Source organism: Globicephala melas, chromosome 4 (genome assembly GCF_963455315.2).
Source record: "Globicephala melas chromosome 4, mGloMel1.2, whole genome shotgun sequence".
Classification (NCBI taxonomy): domain Eukaryota; kingdom Metazoa; phylum Chordata; class Mammalia; order Artiodactyla; family Delphinidae; genus Globicephala; species Globicephala melas.
The window spans coordinates 77,071,297-77,093,918 of record NC_083317.1 but is presented as its reverse complement, the minus strand read 5'-3'; the positions used below and the strand labels follow the sequence as shown (position 1 = coordinate 77,093,918).

The following is a 22,622-nucleotide window of genomic DNA, read 5'->3' as shown; positions in this document are numbered from 1 at the left end:
AGCTGGTTCTCTGCTTAGGGCCTTACAAGGCTAAAGTCAAAGTGATCAAATTGTCAGCAAGGTTGTGTTCCTTTCTGGAGGCACTGGGGAAGAACACACTTCCAAAGCTGTTGACAGAATTTATGCCCTGTGGCTATAGGCCTGAGGTTCCTGTTTCCTTACTGGTTGTTCGTTGGAGAATTCTCTCAGTTCTCTAAGGCCACCGGCATTCCATGATATGTTGTACATTTATCTTTTAACATCAAAAGCCTATAGCTTCCCATTTCTTTGGCTCATCCTTCTGCTGCATCTCTCTGACTTTAGCCAGAGAAAGTTCTCTGCTTTTAAAGGCTCATAGTGGTTAAATTAAGCCCATGTGAATAATCCAGTATAATCTCCCTATTTTAAGGTCCATAACCTTAATTAAAGTTATTTTGCCAAGTAAGGTAACATAACAGGTTCCAGGGATTAGGACATGGTTAGCATTGGGAGCCATCCTGCCAACCACATATTTCCATTTATTTAGGTTCTTTCATTTCTTTATCAACGTTTTGTAAATTTCAACCGATTTTGCACATGTTTGGTTAGGCTTTTTAGCTAAGCATTTTATATTTTCTTTGAGTTATTGTAACCAGTATTTTTTTTTTTTTTTTTTTTTTTGCGGTACGCGGGCCTCTCACTGCTGCAGCCTCTCCCATTGCGGAGCACAGGCTCCGGACGTGCAGGCTCAGCGGCCATGGCTCACGGGCGCAGCCGCTCCGCGGCATGTGGGATCCTCCCGGACCGGGGCACGAACCCGTGTCCCCTGCATCGGCAGGCGGACTCTCAACCACTGCACCATCAGGGAAGCCCTGTAACCAGTATTTTTAAAAGAAGATTCTTTCCAATTGCTCATTGCTAGTCTATAGTAATATGTTTAATTTTTGTGTGTTGACTACACATGATGTGACTTTGCTAAACATACTTATTTAGTTCCATTTTTAAATAGATTTCTTAGGATTTTCTATGTTGAAAATCATGTCATCTGTGAATAGCCTTATTGCACTGGGTAAGACTTCTAGAATCATGTTGAATAGTCCTGAGAATGGACTTCCTTGCCTTGCTCCTCATGTTAGTGGAAAAACATTCAGTCTTTCAATATTAGATGTAATGTTAGCTGTAGGTTTTTGTTTTTGTTTTTGTTTTGCGGTACGCGGGTCTCTCACTGTTGTGGCCTCTCCCGTTGCGGAGCACAGGCTCCGGACGCGCAGGCTCAGCGGCCATGGCTCACAGGCCCAGCCGCTCTGCGGCATGTGGGATCTTCCCAGACCGGGGCACGAACCCACGTCCCCTGCATTGGCAGGCGGACTCTCAACCACTGCGCCACCAGGGAAGCCCAGCTGTAGGTTTTTTGTAGATGTTTTTGTATCTATTTGGGGAAGTTCCCTTCTATTCTTAGTTTGCTGAGAGTTTTTATCGTGAATGGATATTGAATTTTGTCAGATATTGTTCCTGCATCAATTGATACGATCATGTGGTTTTTCTTCTGTAGACTTTAAAAATACTGAAACCAACCTTGAATTCTTGGGAGAAACTCTGCTTGGTTGTGGGATATCTGTCAATTTGTTTTCTTGTGCTGTCTGTGGTAGGTTTTGTAATCAGAGCAATATTGATCTCATTACGTAAATTGAGAACCATTATGTCCTCTCTTATTTTCTGGAAGAAATTATGTAGAAGTGACATTATTAATCCTTAAAATGTTTGGTAGAATTCACCAGTGAAACCATCTGGAGCTTAGATATTTACATTTTGGAAGGTTTCTACCTGCAAATACAATTTCTTCTAATAATATAGGGCCATTTAGATTGTCCATTTAATTTTGGGTGAATTTTGGTGATTTGTGGTTTTTAAGATGTTGGTCCATTTCATCTAAATTGTGGAATTTATGTGCCTAGAATTTTTAGTATTGCCTTATGACAGTTATAATACCTGTGTAGTGAGGTACCCTCTTTTATTACTGATATTAGTGATATGTGTTATTCTTTCCTTGTTCGTTCTCCTGGTTAAAGGTTTAGCAATTTTATTGTTCTTTTCAAAGAACCAACTTTTGGTTTTATTATTTTTTTCTATGCTTATATTATTTCTGCTTTTAAAATCTTTGATCTCTACTCTTCATTATTTCCCTCATTTTGCTTGCTTGATTTAATTTTCTCTTCTTTTTGTAGGTTCTTAAGGTGAAAGCTTAGATGATTTTCTTGAGATCTTTCTTCTTTTTATATTGTGAGCTTTTAATACAGCAAATTTTTCTCTAAGCACTGCTTTAATTGCATCCCATGCATTTTGGTATGTTGGATTTTCAATTTTGTTCAATACAAAATGTTATCTAATCTCCCTTGAGATTATGTCTTTGTCTCATGGATTATTTAGAAGTATATCTCTTAATTTCTAAGTGTTTGGAGAATTTTCCTGTTATTTATGTATATTTATAGTTTAATTCTATGTTCAGAGAATGTACTTTGAATTCTTTAACATTTGTTAAGATTTTATTTATGGTGCATAATATTGTGGTGAATGCTTATGTATACTTGAAAAGAATGTGCTAATTTTTCCTTTTTAGAATCCTCAAAAAGTTGCTCCATGCACTCTGCCCAGGTTTATAGTTACATTCATTAAGAAAGACAACGTGCCGTACGCTTACTTCTTCTTACCCAGATTCAGAGCATTCTGTGTCACTTTGCTGAAACTTTGGTTTATTAATAAATATTAGATTCGGAAATATTCTGCACAAGAATTCTTTTATGGTTCAAAAGCTATAAATTAGTTAAAAGATTGATGAAGAAAATAACTCTGATTTATTCTCTTTTTCTGTAAAATGGAGTAATTAATAACTTCTCCTGTGTCCTTCAAAAGCTTGTTTGTCATATCTTAGGTCGACATAGAAGCAAGACCCACTCAAACTTTATCAGAAAGTTAGAGAAAGGTAAAGGAAAGACCTAGATGGAATTAGGACGCAAGGAAGTGATTTGGCTGCAGGGCCAATTTGGGGATGACCATTTAGGGTTTGTGCCTTGGTGTTTATGTCCAAGTATTCAGTGAGCAGGTAAAAGCAAAGGGTATCTGTCAACCAGGAATGAAGCAGATAAAGCTTCATGGTTGTAGGAGGTTAATCCAGCTTGGAGTAGGACCTTATAGGGAAAACAATGCAGGCTCTTGGAACAGAGTGCTGAAAAGCACCAGGTTGAAGGGCCAAGCTCCAACCAGGTTGCTGGGATTCAAAGAGTGCCTGTGATCTGATTGTGGAGCTGCATGTGGAATTAGGAAGCTGATGGATGACTCCAGTCTTGTGGCCTTGTGAATGCTGTTGTACAGAAGGAAGGCTGAGCAAATGGTGATTCAGAGGTAATACTAGCCTTGGGGTAGCAAACCTAGTTTCAGCCTGTTATCTCCTGGCTCATTGAGAAAATCTAGTGGTCAAGGCTGACCCAGGGGTAAGGAAATCTTGAAGCTTAATAACCCTAGAGAATGCAGACACTAGAAATATTGATTTGCTAGGATAGATGTTAAAGTATATGATAACAATCATTATTAACATCATGGTTTTTTTTTTAAAGGTTTTTTTCATGTGGACCATTTTTAAAGTCTTTATTGAATTTATTAAATTATTGCTTCTCTTTTATGTTTTTTGGCTGCAAGTCATGTGGGATCTTAGATCCCTGACCAGGGATCGAACCCACACCCCCTGCATTGGAAGGCAAAGTCTTAACCACTGGACCGCCTGGGAAGTCCCAACATTATGTTGATTGCATAGAACTAATTATGTATTTGAAACTTCTTGCTAGATGGTACAGACATTATACTAGGAAACAATGGCATTAAATATGAGAGAAGTACTAATATCTAAGGGGAAGTGCAAAAATGATCATATCGTAAATAAAATGGATAATGCAGGGAAGGCTGACTTGGGAATTTATTATATGTAGGTTCCAATCATCTGAAGCAAGGGCAGGGGCTGTTAAACCCCATCACAATAATCTAAAACTCGGTAGTACTTCAGAACATGAGAAACCATGCATTATTAGACAGATTCCCTTGCTTTTCTGACAGTTTCTTCATGTCTGAAAATACCCAGCGCCCCCTCCCCACAAGAAATAAGAATCAAAAGTGTATTACTGGACTTCCCTGGTGGTCCAGTGGTTAAGATTCCGTGCTTCCACTGCAGGGGGTACGATGGGTTCTATCCCTGGTCGGGGAAGTTCTGTGTGCTTTGCCGTGCAGCCAAAAAAGAAAAAAAAAGGTTAAATGAATCAGTCTTCCCAGAGAGGTTTCAGACCAGACACTAACATTGATACCTTCAGTCTGTCAAAACCAGCCTGCACAATCACATTTTCTTTTCAGTCTGCTTTATTCTAATTCATCACCGGGCAGGACTGACCCTGGATTTGTGTTTGCACACAAGTTAGATCAGCTTTATCTTGGTGACCTGACTCCTTGCTTCCTCAAGTATAATCCAGTTACTCATGGAATTATCAATTAAGACTCTCAATCACATTAATTAGAATGTCTTCTAAGTGTTGCCGTAGGAACTCAGAAGCTTATAAACAGGCAAATGCGGAAAATCTAGAGGTGTGAGTCTTTTTTTTTTAATAGCCAAAAGCAATTTGGAAGGCTGGAGTGCCTTAGCATAGCTGAGTACTGGAACTGAGATTACCCTGCCCTGAATCGGCAGTTAAATGTCCGGTTGCTCTCTGTTGACAAGGATTATACAGAATGATTAATTACTTTTATTAATGACTTGGATGAGGACATAGGTGGAATGTCGATCAAGTTCTTAGATGACACAAAACTATGAGGATAACAATTATTGTGATGACTCAGGAGCCACAGTGATTATAAGACAGAATTCAGTGGCGATCCATCCAATATGTGCCTGGAAGAATGCTCTCCGTATGGCATAATTTGATGATCATATCATTCCTCTAATCAGAAACTTTCAGTGATTCCCTATTTTCTGTTTAAATGAAATCGTAAGTTCTTAGCCTACTGTTCAAGACCTTGCAATATTCTGATCCTAAAACCCCCTGCTTTCCAACAAAATCTTCTATAGTTCTTTTTCTAATACCCTGTGCTTGAGTCAAGCTGAATTATTTATAGACTATTTCCTATTTATGTTCCATGCTTTCCTCTTTGAGCATTGTTCTCCACTGAGTTTCTTTTCCCCACATTTTTCTTCTGCCTCAATTCTAAATTTCCCAACCAGTTCTTGCTCAGTTCAAAGCTACCTCTTGGGTTTAGTCTTCTTTGACTGCCTTAGCTGGAGTAATCTCTTTCTTTGGCTAATCTTCAATAGCGCTTATTGGCCCCTCTCTGACTATTTTTACCACATTACTTTGTGTTGCAGTTATTTCTTGTACACATTTTAAGTCCCTGCTAGAGTCTGCTTAGCGCTAGAACTTCCGATAAATCTTTGAATATCCTAGAGTGCCTCTGCATGTGTATTATTCAAAGTTGCTGTTGCTGCAGTGGTTTGCATGTGGTTTATCTCCTCTACTGGGGGTAACAGCCTTGCATCTTGCTTGCCAGTGACCCCTGTGATTATATCATAGTGACTTGTGAACAGAAAGTGTTCCATACATGTTTTATTGAATTAATGAATGACTAATGGAGAGGACTCCCTAAGTTAATGGTATAAGAACTGGAAGGGAATGGTAGCGTTAAGAAAGAGACATTTAATTTCCGAGATAAAATAGTTGTTTAAGATATAATATACTCTCCTGTGATTTGTGTGCAATCATGCTAAAGAAGAAGAACAGTAGAGATTTTTGGTGATGTGTGGTCAAGAGAGGTGACCGATGTTGGAAACTTGCATTGTCCTTTAAAGTGACCACACACTCTGGGTTGCTTGGACAGTACCATTTTGGACTGTACCTTTCGATACTGTCCAAAAGGTACCTTTTGTTTCAGTGTAGTGCTCTTCAAAATGTCCCATTTCAAATGCTGTTAATATTACCCTGCTTATTAAATATCCCTTTGACCTTTTTAGACTACTGGGTTCCTGTGGTTTGAAACTTGTGACATAGGCTAATGTTTAGGATAACAGACTTGTAGTTTTCCAGGTGTGGATATAAATCTCATCTCTGTCACCTACTAGAAATATGGTCTGGACAAGTTACCAAGACCAATGTAAGCACCCAGTATGGCTGTTGTGTTCAAAACAGAGAGTGGAAGTCTTAAGTATGGAATTTATCAGTAATATTCAGGTTTCAGTATTTATAACCCCACAGCAGTTTTATCGGGGACCAGATATGTCTAGAGTAGTAGGGAAAGAAATATTTCACAGAGTTGTTAAATCTCCAGCCCTTCTGCATTAAAGATCACACAACCAAATATAAGGGCATCGTTCTTTCTAGTTGGCTGTTTCAGCTGGTTATCAACAGAAAGGCTAAAGATCACAGAAACTGGAATTCAGCCTCATCATTCGTCTCTTTGAATGAGAAGATAAGAGCAGGCACAGCAGGGCATGAGGATTATACATTTCCCCTTACTATAAATTCAGAGTATGGTGGACTGCAAACCAAGTCTGAATCCAGTATTTGTACACTTTCTATTCATCACTAAGAAGGAAAACTGTCTGGATTATAAAATATTTCCAATTGGGAATAAACAAGAGAATATGATGAAGGGTAATAAGAACAAACTCATCTACCAGAAATTCAACTCTGATGAAAAAAATCCAAAAAAATATTTTTTTAGTAGGCAGTTAGAGTTCAGTGATTAAGAGGCCGTTCTAGAGCCAGGCTACTGGAATTTGATCATTACTCTACCACTTTCTAGCCACAGGTTCTTGGGTATGTTATTTACACGTGTCTCAGTTTTCTTATCTGCAATATGGGGATGAAAAAAGCCTATCTTACTGGTTGGTTCTGACAATTAAGTGTGTTAATATTGTAAAATTCTTAGAACAGTTCCTAGTCAATAGTCAGCATGCATATGTATGAATATTATTTAAGCACTTGAGAGTAATAAGTACTCTCCTTACCTCTGTATTTATATTGACAGGATGGGACTTCTGTGGTGTGTAATGAGTCTCTACTTTTATGGGATCCTGCAAAGTGATGCCTCAGGTAAGTGAATGTCTTTTGACAATCTATTAAAATGAAACTCACACATAGGGTAATGTCTCAAGTCTTTCTGAAAATGAGTTAAGAGAACATAACGTTGTTTATTTCCACTGACTTCTTTGGTAACATGGAATCTTATATTTGACAGAATTATAGAATTTTGGTGCCGGGAGGAACTACTGATATCTTTCGTCTTCATGGAACAAAGTGCACTGGGGGGAGTGCACTTTCTAATTATAGGAATTTTCCATCACCTTCACATCCAAGCCAACTAGAATCCTATTTCTTCCCCTTACCTCAGGTCCTATGGGAAAAGAAATGACAGTGATGGTAGTATGACTCTGTTTTCCAAACTTGAGCCAGTGGTGGAGAAAGCCTCAGTTGTACCAGTCCACTGATACCTTATAGAAACAAGTAGATAAAGATGGGGTTTTGTCTACTGCTTCCATATAGGAAAGAAAGAACCGGTCATTAGGCTCATTCTTTCTTTGGATGTTGCTTCATAAGCATAAGAAGAGTCAGCCAAAATCTTTACTGAGTTTAAATAACCAAACTCAGTTATCATGGACTTGGATCATATGACCTCAGAGTTACAGGGGACTTGAAAGTCTGTCCTTGCAGGTCTCGTCTCATCTTCAGAGGTACTGCTCAGAACCATTCTATGGTACCTCTAACTAGTGATCATCGAATTTTAGCCCATTATGTCTTTGGACTGATCAAATTCTTAGAAATTTTTTAGTACATATAACTGAAATTTGTCTCATCATATCCATATATTTCTTTGGTTCAACTACTGGATTTAAATAGAAAATACCTAATCCCATGATTCTCTAATTTTAATTCAGGGAACTAAGGTATCTTCATTTAAAAAAAAGCTTGCCATGTATAATTTCCCTGAAGACCATGGACCATACTTTGAATATCATTGCTTTATTTCCTCTTCTATGTGACAGGCTGTCAGAGATGTTAAAACAGTGGTCATAAAACCATGACCATGTTGTCCAATACATGCCTTCAACTGTTCTTCACATGGCATGGATTTGAGCCCTCCTACCATCCTGAAGATCTTTTCTGGGTGTGTTTCAGTTTTGCTACACCACTTAAGGCATTTTATTGGAAACCAATGATAGCACTAAAGGAGGGGTATAATTAGGACACAGTACAGCTCAAAGCCAAGAGAAGGAGCGATAACTTCTAACCTTGTTGGCCCTTGGAGGCTTCACAGAGGAAAAGATACATTATAAGCAGAGCTGATATTCAGCTGGGATGCACTAGTGTACAACTCTACTGGCTGTTTAGACCAGCATCTGTCCTGCTTGAGTGAGTGTCCCATTTGACTGGCCGGTGTCCTGATGTCCTGGTTTTTAAATATGCTGAATATAACGCCTGATTGTTGTTTGTTCTTATTTGATTTAGTTCTATCCTTGACTGATATCTTCTTACAGAGGCCTTCCTTAACCATCTTAACTAAAATAGCCCTGTCAATCACTCTCTATTCCTCTATCCTGCTTTAGTTTTCTTCATAACACTCATTATTTCTTGACACTATATTAACTCTTTCTTTTTTCTCCTCCTCCTTTTCTTCTCCTTCCCTTCCACCTTCTTCCTTTTCTTTTTCCTCCCCAACCCCCATCCTCCTCTCCTTTCTTTCCTTCTCTTTCCCTCCTTTTCATCCATCCCTCCCTATTTCTCTGTTTTTAAGCTCCCTAAGGACAGGGACTTGTCCATTTTGTTTGTTACCCAAACACTTGGAGTAAAGATTGACATATAGACAGAGTAGGAACTCAACTTTTATATTTATACATATATATGCATATATCTACAAATACATATATGTAAAATGGATGAAAAAGTGTTTCACATCCTTTTTTGCCCAGATTGGTTAATTTTATAATGGAACTTGTTTGGATTCATGCCGGCAATTCATCAATGTGGTTTTATGTTCCCACCTTGAAGGAAAAGGGGGAGATGACCTTGTTCCTCTTGTTAGAGATCAATGAAGTTTCAGAAGTTAGTGGTTGGTTAGTGCTGGTGCCTCCCTACTGGTCCTGGCCGCGTTGTTTTCTGAATGACTTTTACTGTAATCCATCCAACGGGCCCCCACCCCACCCCCTCAAATGTTGTTGGAAAATGAGCTTTCTACCCAGGAACTGACTCATAATTCTGCTAGGGAAGCTGATTTCTTGAATAAGATAAGTTCTCATACCAGCCCCATTGAGTCACCATGGGAGCAGGAAACATGTTGTAATGCCCTCAGCCCATCTGGCCCATGTTTATTTGCCTTCCTTATGAAAAGGTATATTGTGTCTGTGTCAGTGATGTACTTCCTAGTTGGAGGGAGAGGAACAAAAAGGAAGTGTTGTTGACAAAAATAAAAGGGGCAACTGGCTCTGGGCTATGAGAGGAAAAGGGGATCAATGCACATACTGGGGGATCAACCAACCTCTCGTGCATATGCCTCTTACAACGAGGTAGATGACAGTAGACTGGTTGGTCTTTCATGAGGCTCTTTTTGTGCTTTAGGTACCCATGTTAATGGAACCACAAGATTGATGTGAGGAACAAAGGAGAAATAGCTTTAAAACCTTAAAGCTCTGTACACACATATGATATTAGTAAGAGTTTTGTCTTGTTGCTCTGGACCCCTCCATGTGGACCCTTCTCTTAAGGAAAGCCCACAATTTTAAAAAAGAATCATAACAACATAAGACCTTTATTTCTATGTGGTGTATTCAAGTGCAGTGAACTGGGCTTCAAGGCACACAATTCTGACTAGAGAACATAGTCTTTCTATAGCAGTACAGTGATTTCCATCTTCACTCAGGAACGTGGCAGCAACATTTCATCTCCAGTGGTGATAAAAGCAAATACTCAAAAACCAACATTTACTTTCTTTTAAGGAATTAAAGCTTGGATAATTATAATAGTGATAATATAATTATAATGTGGTATAGTGGTGATAATAAAGCTTCCTTTGCTGAAATAAAATTCTCTTTGAATTTTACATGTTCTGTGTCATTTAGTTCTCACACCCAAAACAGAGCAGTCAGGGTATTTCTTATTTGGATGAGAAAATTAGGATCAAAGTGGCTAAGTGAGCTACCCAAAGTTAAACAGCTAATACTTAACACATCTGTGACTTCAACTAGTTCCTCAGTTCCCAAGATGCATGTTACTTTTACTAAATGCATTCCCCTTGTACTCTACTGGCAGATAAATAATTCAGAAAAAAATATTAAGATCCAAGGGGTCACGGGTTTTGCTAACTGTTAAAGAACCACTCAGTAATATATTTCTGTGTTTTCTAGATAAGAAGTATCTTTACTCGTCCTGCCCCCTCACTTAAGGTGCACCACCCCCCCACCACCATTGCAGTGATTTTCCCCCAGGAAGCAAATCACTGTAGTGTAAGCTCAAAAGTCAATATTCCTGTTTTTGCTTATTATAGAATTAAACATTTCTAATACTAAACTCAAAGAAGTGCTCCTTTGCAAGAATCCCAAAAGCAAACTTTGACTTGTCACACATTTCTCTTTTGGTGTGTTTCATTGGCAACATGTTAAAAAGTTGAATTGTTTAAGCTGCCTTTAGAGTAGAAATAAACATTTGGAACTTGTGATTCCAAGTTGGGGAGGTAGTTAGAATGGCACCATGTATAATATGGTGAATTTAAAAACGACTGCCATACCAAAATTATTTGCTACACAGTCCACATAAAAAATGATAGCAATGAATTTTCTTTCCCAAAGGCATGTGCGCGCGCGCGCACACACACACACACACACACACACACACACAGAGATCTTTGAATACAGCTTTTTATTTCAAAGTCAACAAACAGTTGACTGTGTGCCAGGTGCAGGGCTAGATTTCACTCACATCATCATTAACTTCACAGAAAACACTGTGATGCGGATGGGGTGTAGGTATTCTGTCTTATAGTTTAGGAAATGTAAAGCCAGGGAGTGGTCTCAGTTAACAGTACTCATGATAAGGTTTCGAAGCCTGCCTTCACTCCAAAAGCAGAGCTCTTTCTTTTATACAGCATTACCTACCCTTAGGGCTTTCTTCTACTAACGGAGGTAAGATCCCCTTATTTCTTTATCATTATTTTTAAGAAATTTGCAGAGGGTGGAAATAATCGTGTGGCTTATTGAGAGTGAATTACGCTATGTGAAATAAATAAAAACATTGTGGCTTACCAGGAATCAAGAGACACTGGTTCAAGTTCTGACTGTTTCACTTCGTGAGCTGGTTAATGACATTAAAGTCATTTAATCATTCTGTTTCACTGTGTCCCTGCATATAAACCAAAACAACCAACCAACTAACAACAGCAAAATAACCATCCAACCAGCTAAGCCAACAACAGCAAAACCTCAACCAATTCTTCCTTCTTGCTTTTTTATTAAAGAGCATTATGGGTTGTCTTATACACCGTGGACATACTCAGGGTACACTCTTCCTATTATTTAATTATTTCTAATGACAAGTGTTTATCTTACAATGATTTCACTTTATTCTAAAGGTCATGTGTTTGACCATTTCATACTGTAGAAACCAGGGTGAATAAAGGAAGATTTTTATTGTAAGTATCTTACAGTAAAATTTGAAAGAAAGAAGAGAAAATAAATACCAAACAAAATTGCATAAGACGGCAGAGAAAGTTATTAGTCCTGTAGGGTGGTACTGAGGACAACTTCTTAATCAAACAACGACTGCTCTTTTCTAGGAGAAAATACATCTCTTATTTGGGAACAGAATAGTTCAGTTCAGCTGAATTCAGGGTTAGTGTGAAGGTGTTTAGAAGCCAAGCTGGAAAGGTAAGTTACGAACAGATTTTGGAGGACAGGAATCCTTGCAGGTGAAGGGAATATTTGTGTTTAATGTGTTTTAGACATAGTTGGCTAGCTCTTTTTTTTTTTTTTTTTGGTCTTTCTTCTACAAGGATCTATAATATTTTAATGCTGTGAAATGGTTCTTTCAGCTTTTGGTAAAGATTCAATTTGTTGCCAGCACCAGTGGCCTCATGTTATTTGAATATGCTCTTTGAAAAACTCCATACTTGGATCTACTTGTGACATTCAGCCCTGTCTCTGTTGCTCATGGCTGGTCATCCTGAACACACTTCCTTTCTATGCAGTTTAGTCCAAACATTTGAAGAATGTGTGAAGAATATAGTTTCATTTTATTCTTAGACCTAAAGGTCATTGGAATTATAACATTCACCCTGATGTCCTATAAATGTTTCTATGTTTCTTCTTCGGAGCAGGTATCTTCACTTTTTTTTTTTTTTTTTGAGCTGCATTGAAAGACACTGATGTTTATTTTTAAGTTACTTGTACTTCCCAAGGGTGGGTATTGAAAAGAGATTTGAGTACCACAATTTATTGGCCTGATGCTAGCTTTGCAGTTATAAATTCTCTAGAAAGGCTTCTTGTATCACAGCGATAATTCTATGTTTAGAAAAATGACCTGATTCTTCCATAACATGTGTGAGTTAAGAGAAGCCGCTATCTTTGCAGGGAATACATGGGTGTATATGGTTATAAGTGACAATATCTGGCTTATAAGACAGTCTTCTGCACTTTGAATCGCCTTTGTTTCTGCGTTCCCCCCTCCCCAATATTTGTTTCTGCCATATTGAGATGAGCTTTATAGAACCAGATGACCATCTGATTATCAGTGACTCACTCCTGGGATAGTTCTCACTCCTTTTATTTCACTACTTTAAAAATTCCTTTTCTATTTAGTTGATGAACTTCTTTAAAAAATAAAATATATATCTACCCTTGAGATAACAACACAATAATGACTTTATTCTAAAATCCACTAGGTGCTGCAATCACTCATTTATTTTTGAGGGACAGAGAGAAAATGGATACATTTTATAAATAATATGAGAACCTCAGTCAATAACTTCAAGTACCTGCCATCCAAACCTATAAAAGCAATATACAGAATTGCCTTCTTTTGTCTTTCTCAGTTTTAGAGGCAGTAGGAATAATGAAAATACAAGGTGGCTGAGAAAATAAGAGAAAAGAGACAAAGTAATCACACACTTGGTAATCTAGACTTGGCTGAGTTCTGTTGTTTTCATGAATTTCATTTCTCCTTCTGCCACCAGAATCAAAACTCTTGGTAAAGCTGTACATTATTGGGAAATAAATACCACTTTCCTACGGTGTTTGTCAGTAGTGTCTGGAATAATAGTTTAAGGCTCTTTGACCATCATCTCATTGTTTTGTTTTGTTTACTTCCGAGATACTTTCACATTTTTTGAAGTACTCCTTGAGGTATGCAGAAGTGTCCATTTTGATATATAAACCAAGGTACTGATGTTTGCATTTTTCCCATAACTTATATAACAGAACATTGTGGTCCTTTTAAAGTCTGGGCTTTCCATGCCAGCGAGAAGGACCAACCGAAGAGTATTTGCCAACTATGCTTCCTCCGTGGAACCTGTGTAGATATTCAAGGGGAAGGAAACAGAGAGGCCATCCATCAGTTACTCGTAGCTTTTCTATATAAACGTAACTCTTTATTAATATAATACCGTGGATTTTATTTGATTCTTAATTGCTTGCATACAACTATAGTTGAAATATAGGACTCTATTATTGTTAAAGCAAACACAGATATACAAATTGTTTTTCCCAAGCAGATCTCAACCATTATCAGCCATTATTTAGCATAGCTTTGTTTGCTCTTTTTTACTTTGGGAAGAAACCTTTAATCCTTCACCATGGACTTGTTTGCTGTTTAAACACATTACACCTAATAGCTTAAATTGATGCACCTGAGTTAATTCTGTCCTTCCCTAGATCCTCTGGGACTTCAGACTGCCCCAAAGGTCTCTTAATGAACTGATTTTTGCTTTTCAGATAGAAAGCATTACTTTTATCTTCATAGTTTTCTAATTTGCTTTGGATTCTTTGATCTATTTGGTCCCCTGAGGAGAACAGAATTTCTCTTATACAAGACTTTTTCACATCCATGGCTTGCTTCTAAATGTCTTTTCAGCACTTTTAAATTGTCCACTCAAGGTAAAGGAAAATAAAGAGAAGGAGTGGGGGTGAGGAGAGAAGAAGAAAGAAAAAGGAGAGAGGAAGAAAGAGAAGAGATAGTGATAGAGATAGAGACAGGGTGAGAGAGAGGGAGATACAAAGAGAAAGATAGAGGAGATACAGAGAGAGTCTTTCCACAGAGGGACTTTGCTGCATTTGATGCAAACCCAGGAATATACTTTTTCAGATCATTAAAAAAAAAACTTTTTTAAGTACCACAGTTAAATACTCTCTTTTTTTAACTGAACTTTGCATTGGATGGTATCCTTTTAGAACAGTTCGGTTTTGTTTTGTTTACCTTCCAACTCTTTCCTTTCTTCCTAGTATGTTAAAATGATGAGCTGAAATAGAAGCCTTAAGTATTATAGAAGTTTCCTTGTATCTAGTGTACCTCTAGCCAAGAGAGCCATCAGCATCTTCAGGACACTTGTATTATGAAGGAAGTATACAGCAGAGATGGTGGAGGCGTAGAGCTGTGCATGGCCTTCATGATACTGAAGGGAGAGGAGATGGCAGGCAAGAGTGCGCCCTTATGCACTCTGCATACGTAAGGTCTAGGGCAGAAGCAATCTGCTGGTTGCAACTGACACTGAGCTGTAAACTGTCTTTCCTTTTAGCAATGTATTGCTGGAGGCTCAGTAGAAACCCAGCTTGTATTTAGGTCTAAGAGGAGGGTGTAGCTTTGTTTGGAGGATAATTGAAATAATGGAAAGTGTGAATATAGCAATTAATAAATGGAAGTGTTGGAGGAGTCCCTCCCACTACATACAATATTCTTCATGAGATGCTAAGCAGGATTTCAGGAAGAAAGTGAAGACAGGGTCTTTGTTCCTGGTTGCTTTATTAAAGCAAGCTCTTAATTATCTCACCTTTATTACTCTAAATATCCTGTTATTAAAAAATGTTCTTCCTCTTATCTACAATGCAGTGATAGTTGATGACTGCAAAATAGCCATGAAGCATTATACAATACTGAATTTTTTTAATGACTAAAGGAAGATCATGTTAAGCTAAGCATGACTTTAAATATCTTTTATTCTAATTCTCTTTAAATTGGTAATAACTATATAGTGGAATGTGTGTGTGTGTGTGTGTGTATAATAAAAAAAGAAGGAGGTGAATGAAATAACATTAATTGAATCAGGGAGTAGTGTTTGTGTGCGTGTGTGTGTCTGTGTGTGTGTATTAATATAAAATATTGCATAAATTTCTGAAGAGCCTCATAAGATAGAAATAGATGTTTTCATCTGTCTTTACCAGTGAGGAACTCCACATTCAGAAAGGTGAATTAAAAAGCTAAATTAACAGCTTACTATAGCTATTATAAGTAGTAAAACTTGTCTACCTGATTGACTTTAAAATGCATGCTATTCGCTCAATACCACGCTGCCACTGAATTCTTTATGATTAAAACTCTTCTCTTTCTAAATATACCAACCAAAGCTATCAATAATTGATGATACGGAGCACACACATTTGAAAGGAAACATTCAACCAATTGAAAAAACAGAGAACATAGGATGTAATTTTTCATGCTGCGAATACTATTTCAAATTGATTTGTTCCAAGCTTCCTGAAACATATACAGTGTACTACAATTGTGTACATTAGATAACATACATTTTTCCAAGGTTATAAAAAATTTCTTAAGGGAAAGCAGTTCTTAACAAGATTGCAGATGGATGAAGGAACAGTGGTTCAGTGCAGATGCAGCGGGTTTGAGTGGAATGGGAAGCTGTTGACTTCAGTATGTGGCAAGGTTGCTTTGGCGTTATTCATTTGGCTTCCCCTGTGGCTAACTCAGAGATATTGACTGTAACTCCCTGTCTTCTCCTTCTTCTCCAACTACAGAGGTTCCGTCCCTCTTGCTAGGTGTCTAGGGACTTTGTAAATGATGTTTACCTGTGGCTCAGAATTTTTTTGGTTCCCAACAGTGTATAGCTTTAGAAAATAATTTTCAGTCAAAAAATGCCAGGTTTTTGGGTTTTTTTGCTAGCCTTTGGCGGTGACTGGGTGTGAATTTTGAAATTTGATGGTGGATTTACTGCACGTTCCATTTTATTTCTGGTGGGGCTGGAATGTTTCATCTTTTTCAGAAACTATCGTGTGTGCGTGTGTGTGTGTGTGTGTGTGTGTGTGTGTGTGTGTGTGTGTGTGTTGGAGGACAGAGGGAACAAACATACCCACTGAACTGAGAAGGCATCTTGAGGCTGAAAAATGGGGCAGGCAGCTCCATATAATCAATGGATCCATTTCTTATAAGTAACTTACAAGGTGGGATCAGGTTTGGGTGGACAAGTATTCAGAAGCATTCACAGCTGCTCTCTGCACCACCGAGGGGTTATAGTTAACCTAGGGTATGGAGTTAGGTCATTGGAAACAGGACATGCATTCCTAAGTCAAAATTCATGAATGGGTAACTAGTCTTGTGGGTTCCATGAATACGTCAGCAAAGGTTTTCATCATTGTGTGGGGACTAACAGAGCATAGAGGCCACCTGGTCCTAATAATTATGAAGCAATATCTATTAACTACAAAGCCTTTGACTACAGAGAAGTGACTCACTGTACAGTACAGTCCTGGGTAGGGTCAGCGAAGGACAGGAGAACCTGTAAGGGCCAGAATGGCATCAGTTATGCCAACAGCCAAACACTGTGGCAATAAAACTGCTAGAATAACTGTTATCTGGATTCAGCAAGTGCGCAAAAGTTTGGACAGGGGGCATTATCCCCGATCCATACCCAGTGCAAACTCTCCAGAATCACAAACCTGAAAAAGTGTTCAGGTTTAATGCACAAGTCCTCTTTAATCCCAGGGAAATCTGTGTTTTCATAGGCTAGTTATCCATTTTAAAGCATGCAATACTTTTATCACAGAAGGGTAAGTATTTCCCTCCTGTTTTGAAAATGTACCTTTGTGACGTAATAGAAACAGGTCAAACATCTACATGACGTCCATATCTAGGGCAGGTGGTCCTTCATGACTAGATGTGGAACCCAGCTCAGCAGATGTTTCCTGGGCATCTGTACCACAGGGGATGTAAAGAAGATTAAGACACTTTGCATTCATTCATAGTCTATCAGTATGTGATATACACTGTGCTTGCCTGTATTTATTGGTAAACAAGACAGAAGTAGTATCTGCCATCATGGAGCTTAGTCTTGGGGAGGCTGTAGGACAGAAGAAAATAAATAAATAGACACATTTTTAAAAAGTGAAGATTATCTATAGGGCATTATACTGATGGAAAATAATAGGACAATACTCCCATTGTTGGGTGGTTGAGAAAATCTATTTGAGAAGATGACATATTCTATTGAGAAGTGAAGGAAAGAAGGACCACCATGCAAAGCAGAGAGAAGGCAGTGGATGGCATGTGTGAAGGTCCTGAGCCATAAGGATCATGACACCAGTATCACTGGAGCTTCAAGAACTGGGGGAAGCTTTCAAATATACAATTCAGTGCTGTTAATTATAGTCCCCATGCTATACATTATATCCCCATGACTTACTTATTTTGTAACTGGAAGTTTGTACCTTTTGACTCCCTTCCCCATTTCACCCACCCCTCCATCTCCCACCTCTGGCAACCACCAATCTGTTCTCTGTATCTATAGACTCAGGTTTTTGTTTATTTTATTTTTCCACATATAAGTGAGATCGTGTGATGTTTTTCTTTGTCTGACTTATTTCACTTAGCATAATGCCCTCAAGGTCCATCCATGTTGTCACAAATGGCAAGACTTCATTCTTTTTTCATGGGTGAATAATGCAATAATAATATTATATCTTTTTTATTCATTCATCCATTGAAATTGCTAAGTGAGTAAATCTTTTTTTTTTAACATCTTTATTGGAGTATAATTGCTTTACAATGATGTGTTAGTTTCTGCTTTATTTTTATCTTTTATTATTTTTTTAACATCTTTATTGGAGTATAATTGCTTTACAATGGTGTGTTAGTTTCTGCTGTATAACAAAGTGAATCAGCTATACATATACATATATCCCCATATCCCCTCCCTCTTGCGTCTCCCTCCCATCCTCCCTATCCCACCCCTCTAGGTGGTCACAAAGCACCGAGCTGATCTCCCTGTGCTATGCGGCTGCTTCCCACTAGCTATCTGTTTTACATTTGGTAGTGCATATATGTCCATGTATAAATCTTAAAAGTCCTCATCATAAGAAAAAAAATTGTAACTATGTATGGTGACAGATGTTAACTAGACTTACAGTGGCAATCATTTCACAGTATACACAAATATCAAATCATTATGCTGTATGCCTGAAACTAACATAATGTTATATGTCAATTATACCTTGATAAAAATATTTTTAAAATTCGCACACACACAAAAAAAAAAGAAAAAAGAAAACTCTGGGGGAAGGGGCCTGAGATGAGGAGGAAGAGGTAGTCAGAGTCCAGGGCCTATTATGGTTGTTATTTCATTTACCTTCATGCCACAAAAGGTCACTGAAAGGACTTGAGCAGGTCCCTGACACTATCTAGTTATTGAATGTTCATGCTACCCACCATGTCGGAAATAGCTTGGAGAAGATTTCAGTTTCTCTCAGTATGGTGGACAAGGTCCCCTAAACAACCCTTTTCCTGTAAAGCAGCTAGAAATGCTACATTTAAAAATAAATGTCTTGCTGAGTTGGTAACAAATTCTCGGAGGACAAAATTGAAGTGAAAACAGGAATCCAGAAAGAAAGGAAGCCAGCTCTGCAGCTGGCGGTTACCCAAGGTAGCATCCAGAGTCAGTGGAAAAAGATGTATTTAAGTGCTAGGACATTTGCGTAATTTCTATAAAAATAAAGTTAAATTCTTACCTTATTCCTTACCCCCAAACAAATCTCACTTGAATTAAATATTTAAATGTAAAAAAATAAATTAAAGCCTAAAAGTACTTGAAGAAAATATATGCAAGTGTTTTTATAATGTGGAGGTAGAGAAAGCCTTTCTAGATATATCATCAAGGGTAGGGGCCATTAGAGAAAATTAGATATATTTGACTACATAAAGATTGACAAAATTAGTAGAGCATCAAAATATTATAATTTAAAGGATGAATGAAAACTTGGGAAGATACAGGTATATGGCAAATGGTTAAGTCAGTACAACACAAGGAGCTCTTGCACACGAAAGAAATCCTTCCAATGTAAAGTATACTCTTTGAAAAAAATGAGAAAAGATTTTTAACTAGAAGTTCAGGCAGTTCAAGAAGAGAAAAACAAATGGATCATACTAAAAAGAAGTCAAGTTCATGAGTAAGAAGATAGATGCAAATTAAACCAACAATGAGATGTCATTTTTCACCCATTATATTAGCAACAATTAAGGAGAACAGTCCTACCTAGCATTAGATAGGATGTGGTGATCTAATGACCAAGTGTGGTGTTCTCATACCATGTGGGTAAGAGTGTCCCTTGAATAGGCTTTGTGAAGGGCACTTTGACTGTTCGTTTCAAAGACACCAAAGTGCCTCCCATTGACCTTGTAATGAACGTTGCACACATATATCCTAAAGAAATAATCAGAGAAGTGCGTCAAGCTGTATTCACAACTTTATTTGTCATACAGTTGTTCAAATAGGTAACATTGGACAAAGCAACGTAAATATCCATTGATAGAGGATACCAAAAAAAAAGGAGAATATTATTGAGTCGTAAAAAATATATATTTATATTTGTTGATAAAGAAATGAGTTTATGATAGATATTTCTGTTTAAAAACAGGTACCATACAGCAGTTTTTTAAAGTCTGAAACCTTTAAAAACAGTGACAGTTGTTTGCTGAAGCTAGGTTGCAGTGGTTTATGAGAGCCATTTGTTCAATTTTCAGGAATTATGTGAACCAGCTATTAAATCATTGCTAGTTTGAAACTGGCCTTGGTGAGAGTATTTACCCTATGGAAATTAATAAACAGATGCTGCAAATCAACCCCCGCCCTGCCCCAACCCTGGTTTACCACACACCACTGTGTGCATGTGTGTGTAATTACATACGTGCGCACATATAGAAAACCTTCCGTAGAATACACCCAAATCTTAACAGTGATTATCTTTAGAAAGTGGAATTATGTTTGAGTTTATTTCCGCCATTTAAAAATAATTTTTTATCATCTGAATATATTACGATCTAATTATATGTATAACTAGAAATACAGAGTAACAATTTTTGGAAGTAAGAAGGAATGAAGACCTGAACCTTTGGAGTGCTTGGGATGGTAAGCAAGGGGCAATTGTGAGATATTCTTGTTTAAACATTGGTTCTTTGTTTCTATATTTAAAATGATATGTTAATAACTTGCATAGAACAGAGATAACTTCAATATTCAGGAAATGCCCTTGGTAAACTATCAAGTTAGGTGATCTGTGAGGGAAAAGTGATATTACTCTTGAATTTCCTGCATTATAAGTGTGGCTACTATTTGTGTATTAGTTAGATATGTAATGTCAAGAAGATGAAAATTAGCCACTCCAATTTTTGGAAGTTGAAATCAATGAGTTCTCGCTTCTCCACTTCAAAGTTTTCCGATACTGGATACTCAGCCCAAAAAGTAGTTATGTACCCTAATTCTTGCCTGTTGTATCTGCTCATTTAAACATTTCAATTGATTATAGGCAGTTTTCTTTTCCTTTTTTTTTGTTTTAAAGACAATCAGTGCTACAAAGTATATTCAGCCAATTGCCAATATTTCAGTGTCTGTAGACATGGTTATACATATGTTAAACAAATGAGTACTTCTTCCTTCACCTGTCAACATTCCTTCATTTCTCTAGGCAATAAACACACATACTATTGGGCTTATAGTATGTGCCAAACATAGTTCATATTATCATTATATCAACTAATCATTATAGTGATGAACAACATCATATAGTGTTTTATAGTTTAAAAATGCTTGCATTCTATGATCATCGGAAAAACGATAAATCATATCATTATTCTTGTTTTGCAGATAAGGAAACAGAGACTTGGAGAGACTAAGCGACTTAGCCATAGCCATAAAACAGTAAACAGAAGAACCAGAGAACCAGGACACAAACCCTTGTCTTGCACTCCCAACCTATTATTCTTTTTCCTGGTATACCCAGGGGATTCCAACCCTTTCACTACTAAGGACATTATTTATTTTATATTTTTTCTAAAGACTCCATGTGTTGAAAACAGTAGCAACCAGTCATGTTAGCAGTCATCACTACATCTGTGTTAAGAACATATTCATCACTCAAAATAGAAACTTTGTATCCATTAGCTGCCATTCCACATGACTTCTTTCCCCCTTCCCTCAATCCTAAACAACCACTAATCTACTTTCTTTCTCCATAGATTTGTCTATTCTGGACATTTCCTAGAAATGGAATCATATGTAGCTTTTTGTGACTGGCTTAGAATAATGTTTTCACTTAATGTTTTAAAGGCGCCTCCGTGTGTAGCATGTATCAGTACTTCATTGTCTTCTAAGTGATGAATAATTCTGTTGTTTATCCATTCATCACTGATGGGCATTTGGATTGTTTTTACTTTTTATCTATTATGAATAATGCTACTGTGAACATTTGTGTACAAGTTTTGTGTGGACATGTGTTTTCATTTCTCTTGGGTATATACCTAGAAGTGGAATTGCTGGGTCACATGGGAACTCTTTGTGTAACATTTTGAAGGACTACCAAAGTATTTTCCAAAGTGACTGTGCCATTGTAAATGTCTTTTGAAGTGTGAAATAGCAGATGAGTCTCAGGCTGTGTATGATAGATACCACAGCCGCATTCCAGGATGGTTCCTTAAGGTTAACTACATTGCATCAAAAAAGAAGAGATCATGGTGAATTCAGAGGTCTTCCCAGGACTCACCCCCCTAATCTGGGATCTAGGAGGGGAACATTTGAGCAGTTCGTTTATTGTTAGTGTAGCAAATTTAAATCTCAGTGCTATGGGAGCTCAGAAAATGCCCTGGATAATTCACAATATGTAATGTAGAGAAAAAGAAATCCTGGACTAGAGTCAAATTTGGCTCCATGTGACTCTCTGTCTTTATAAAATGAAGATGATACTATAGGCCGTACCTACCTCGCAGAGTTGTTCTGGAGAATCAGTGAGATGTACACTTCAAAGTTTCCCTGTAACCAGCAAAAGCAAGTAGGTAATCAGGTACTCAGGTGAATAAACTTGAAAACTGACACCATGTACTGGCACATGGGTAAGCACCAACTGGTTTCCTTTATTATGAGATAAGCATTGAGATTTTTGTACTTGAAGGTGGGTGTTTGCCCATAAGAATCTACATTTCCAAACACAATTAACCTCTTGTCAAAGTCCCTAGCCAATCACTGATCTGTTTTCTGTTTCTATAATTCTGCCTTTTCCAGAATTTTATACAGACGGAATCATATGAGACTGGGCTTCTTTCACTTAGTATGATGCATTTGAGATATATCCACATTGTTGAGCGTATCAGAAATTCATTCTTTAT

At 37.6% G+C, this 22,622-nt stretch overlaps 1 protein-coding gene across 6 annotated transcripts in view; it reads left to right on the top strand.

Annotated features, from left to right (window-relative positions):
- IL1RAP (interleukin 1 receptor accessory protein) overlaps positions 1 to 22,622 on the top strand; it is a 136,092-nt gene that overhangs the window by 37,153 nt on the left and 76,317 nt on the right. For all 6 annotated transcript variants that reach the window (XR_009563731.2, XR_009563732.2, XR_009563730.1 and 3 more), the window contains exon 2: positions 7,015 to 7,079. Coding sequence is in view for 3 of the 6 variants with exons in the window: in XM_060298291.1 (XP_060154274.1) it covers positions 7,016 to 7,079 (64 nt within the window). In the remaining 3 variants the exon portion in view is untranslated. The remainder of the gene's footprint in view (positions 1 to 7,014; positions 7,080 to 22,622) is intronic.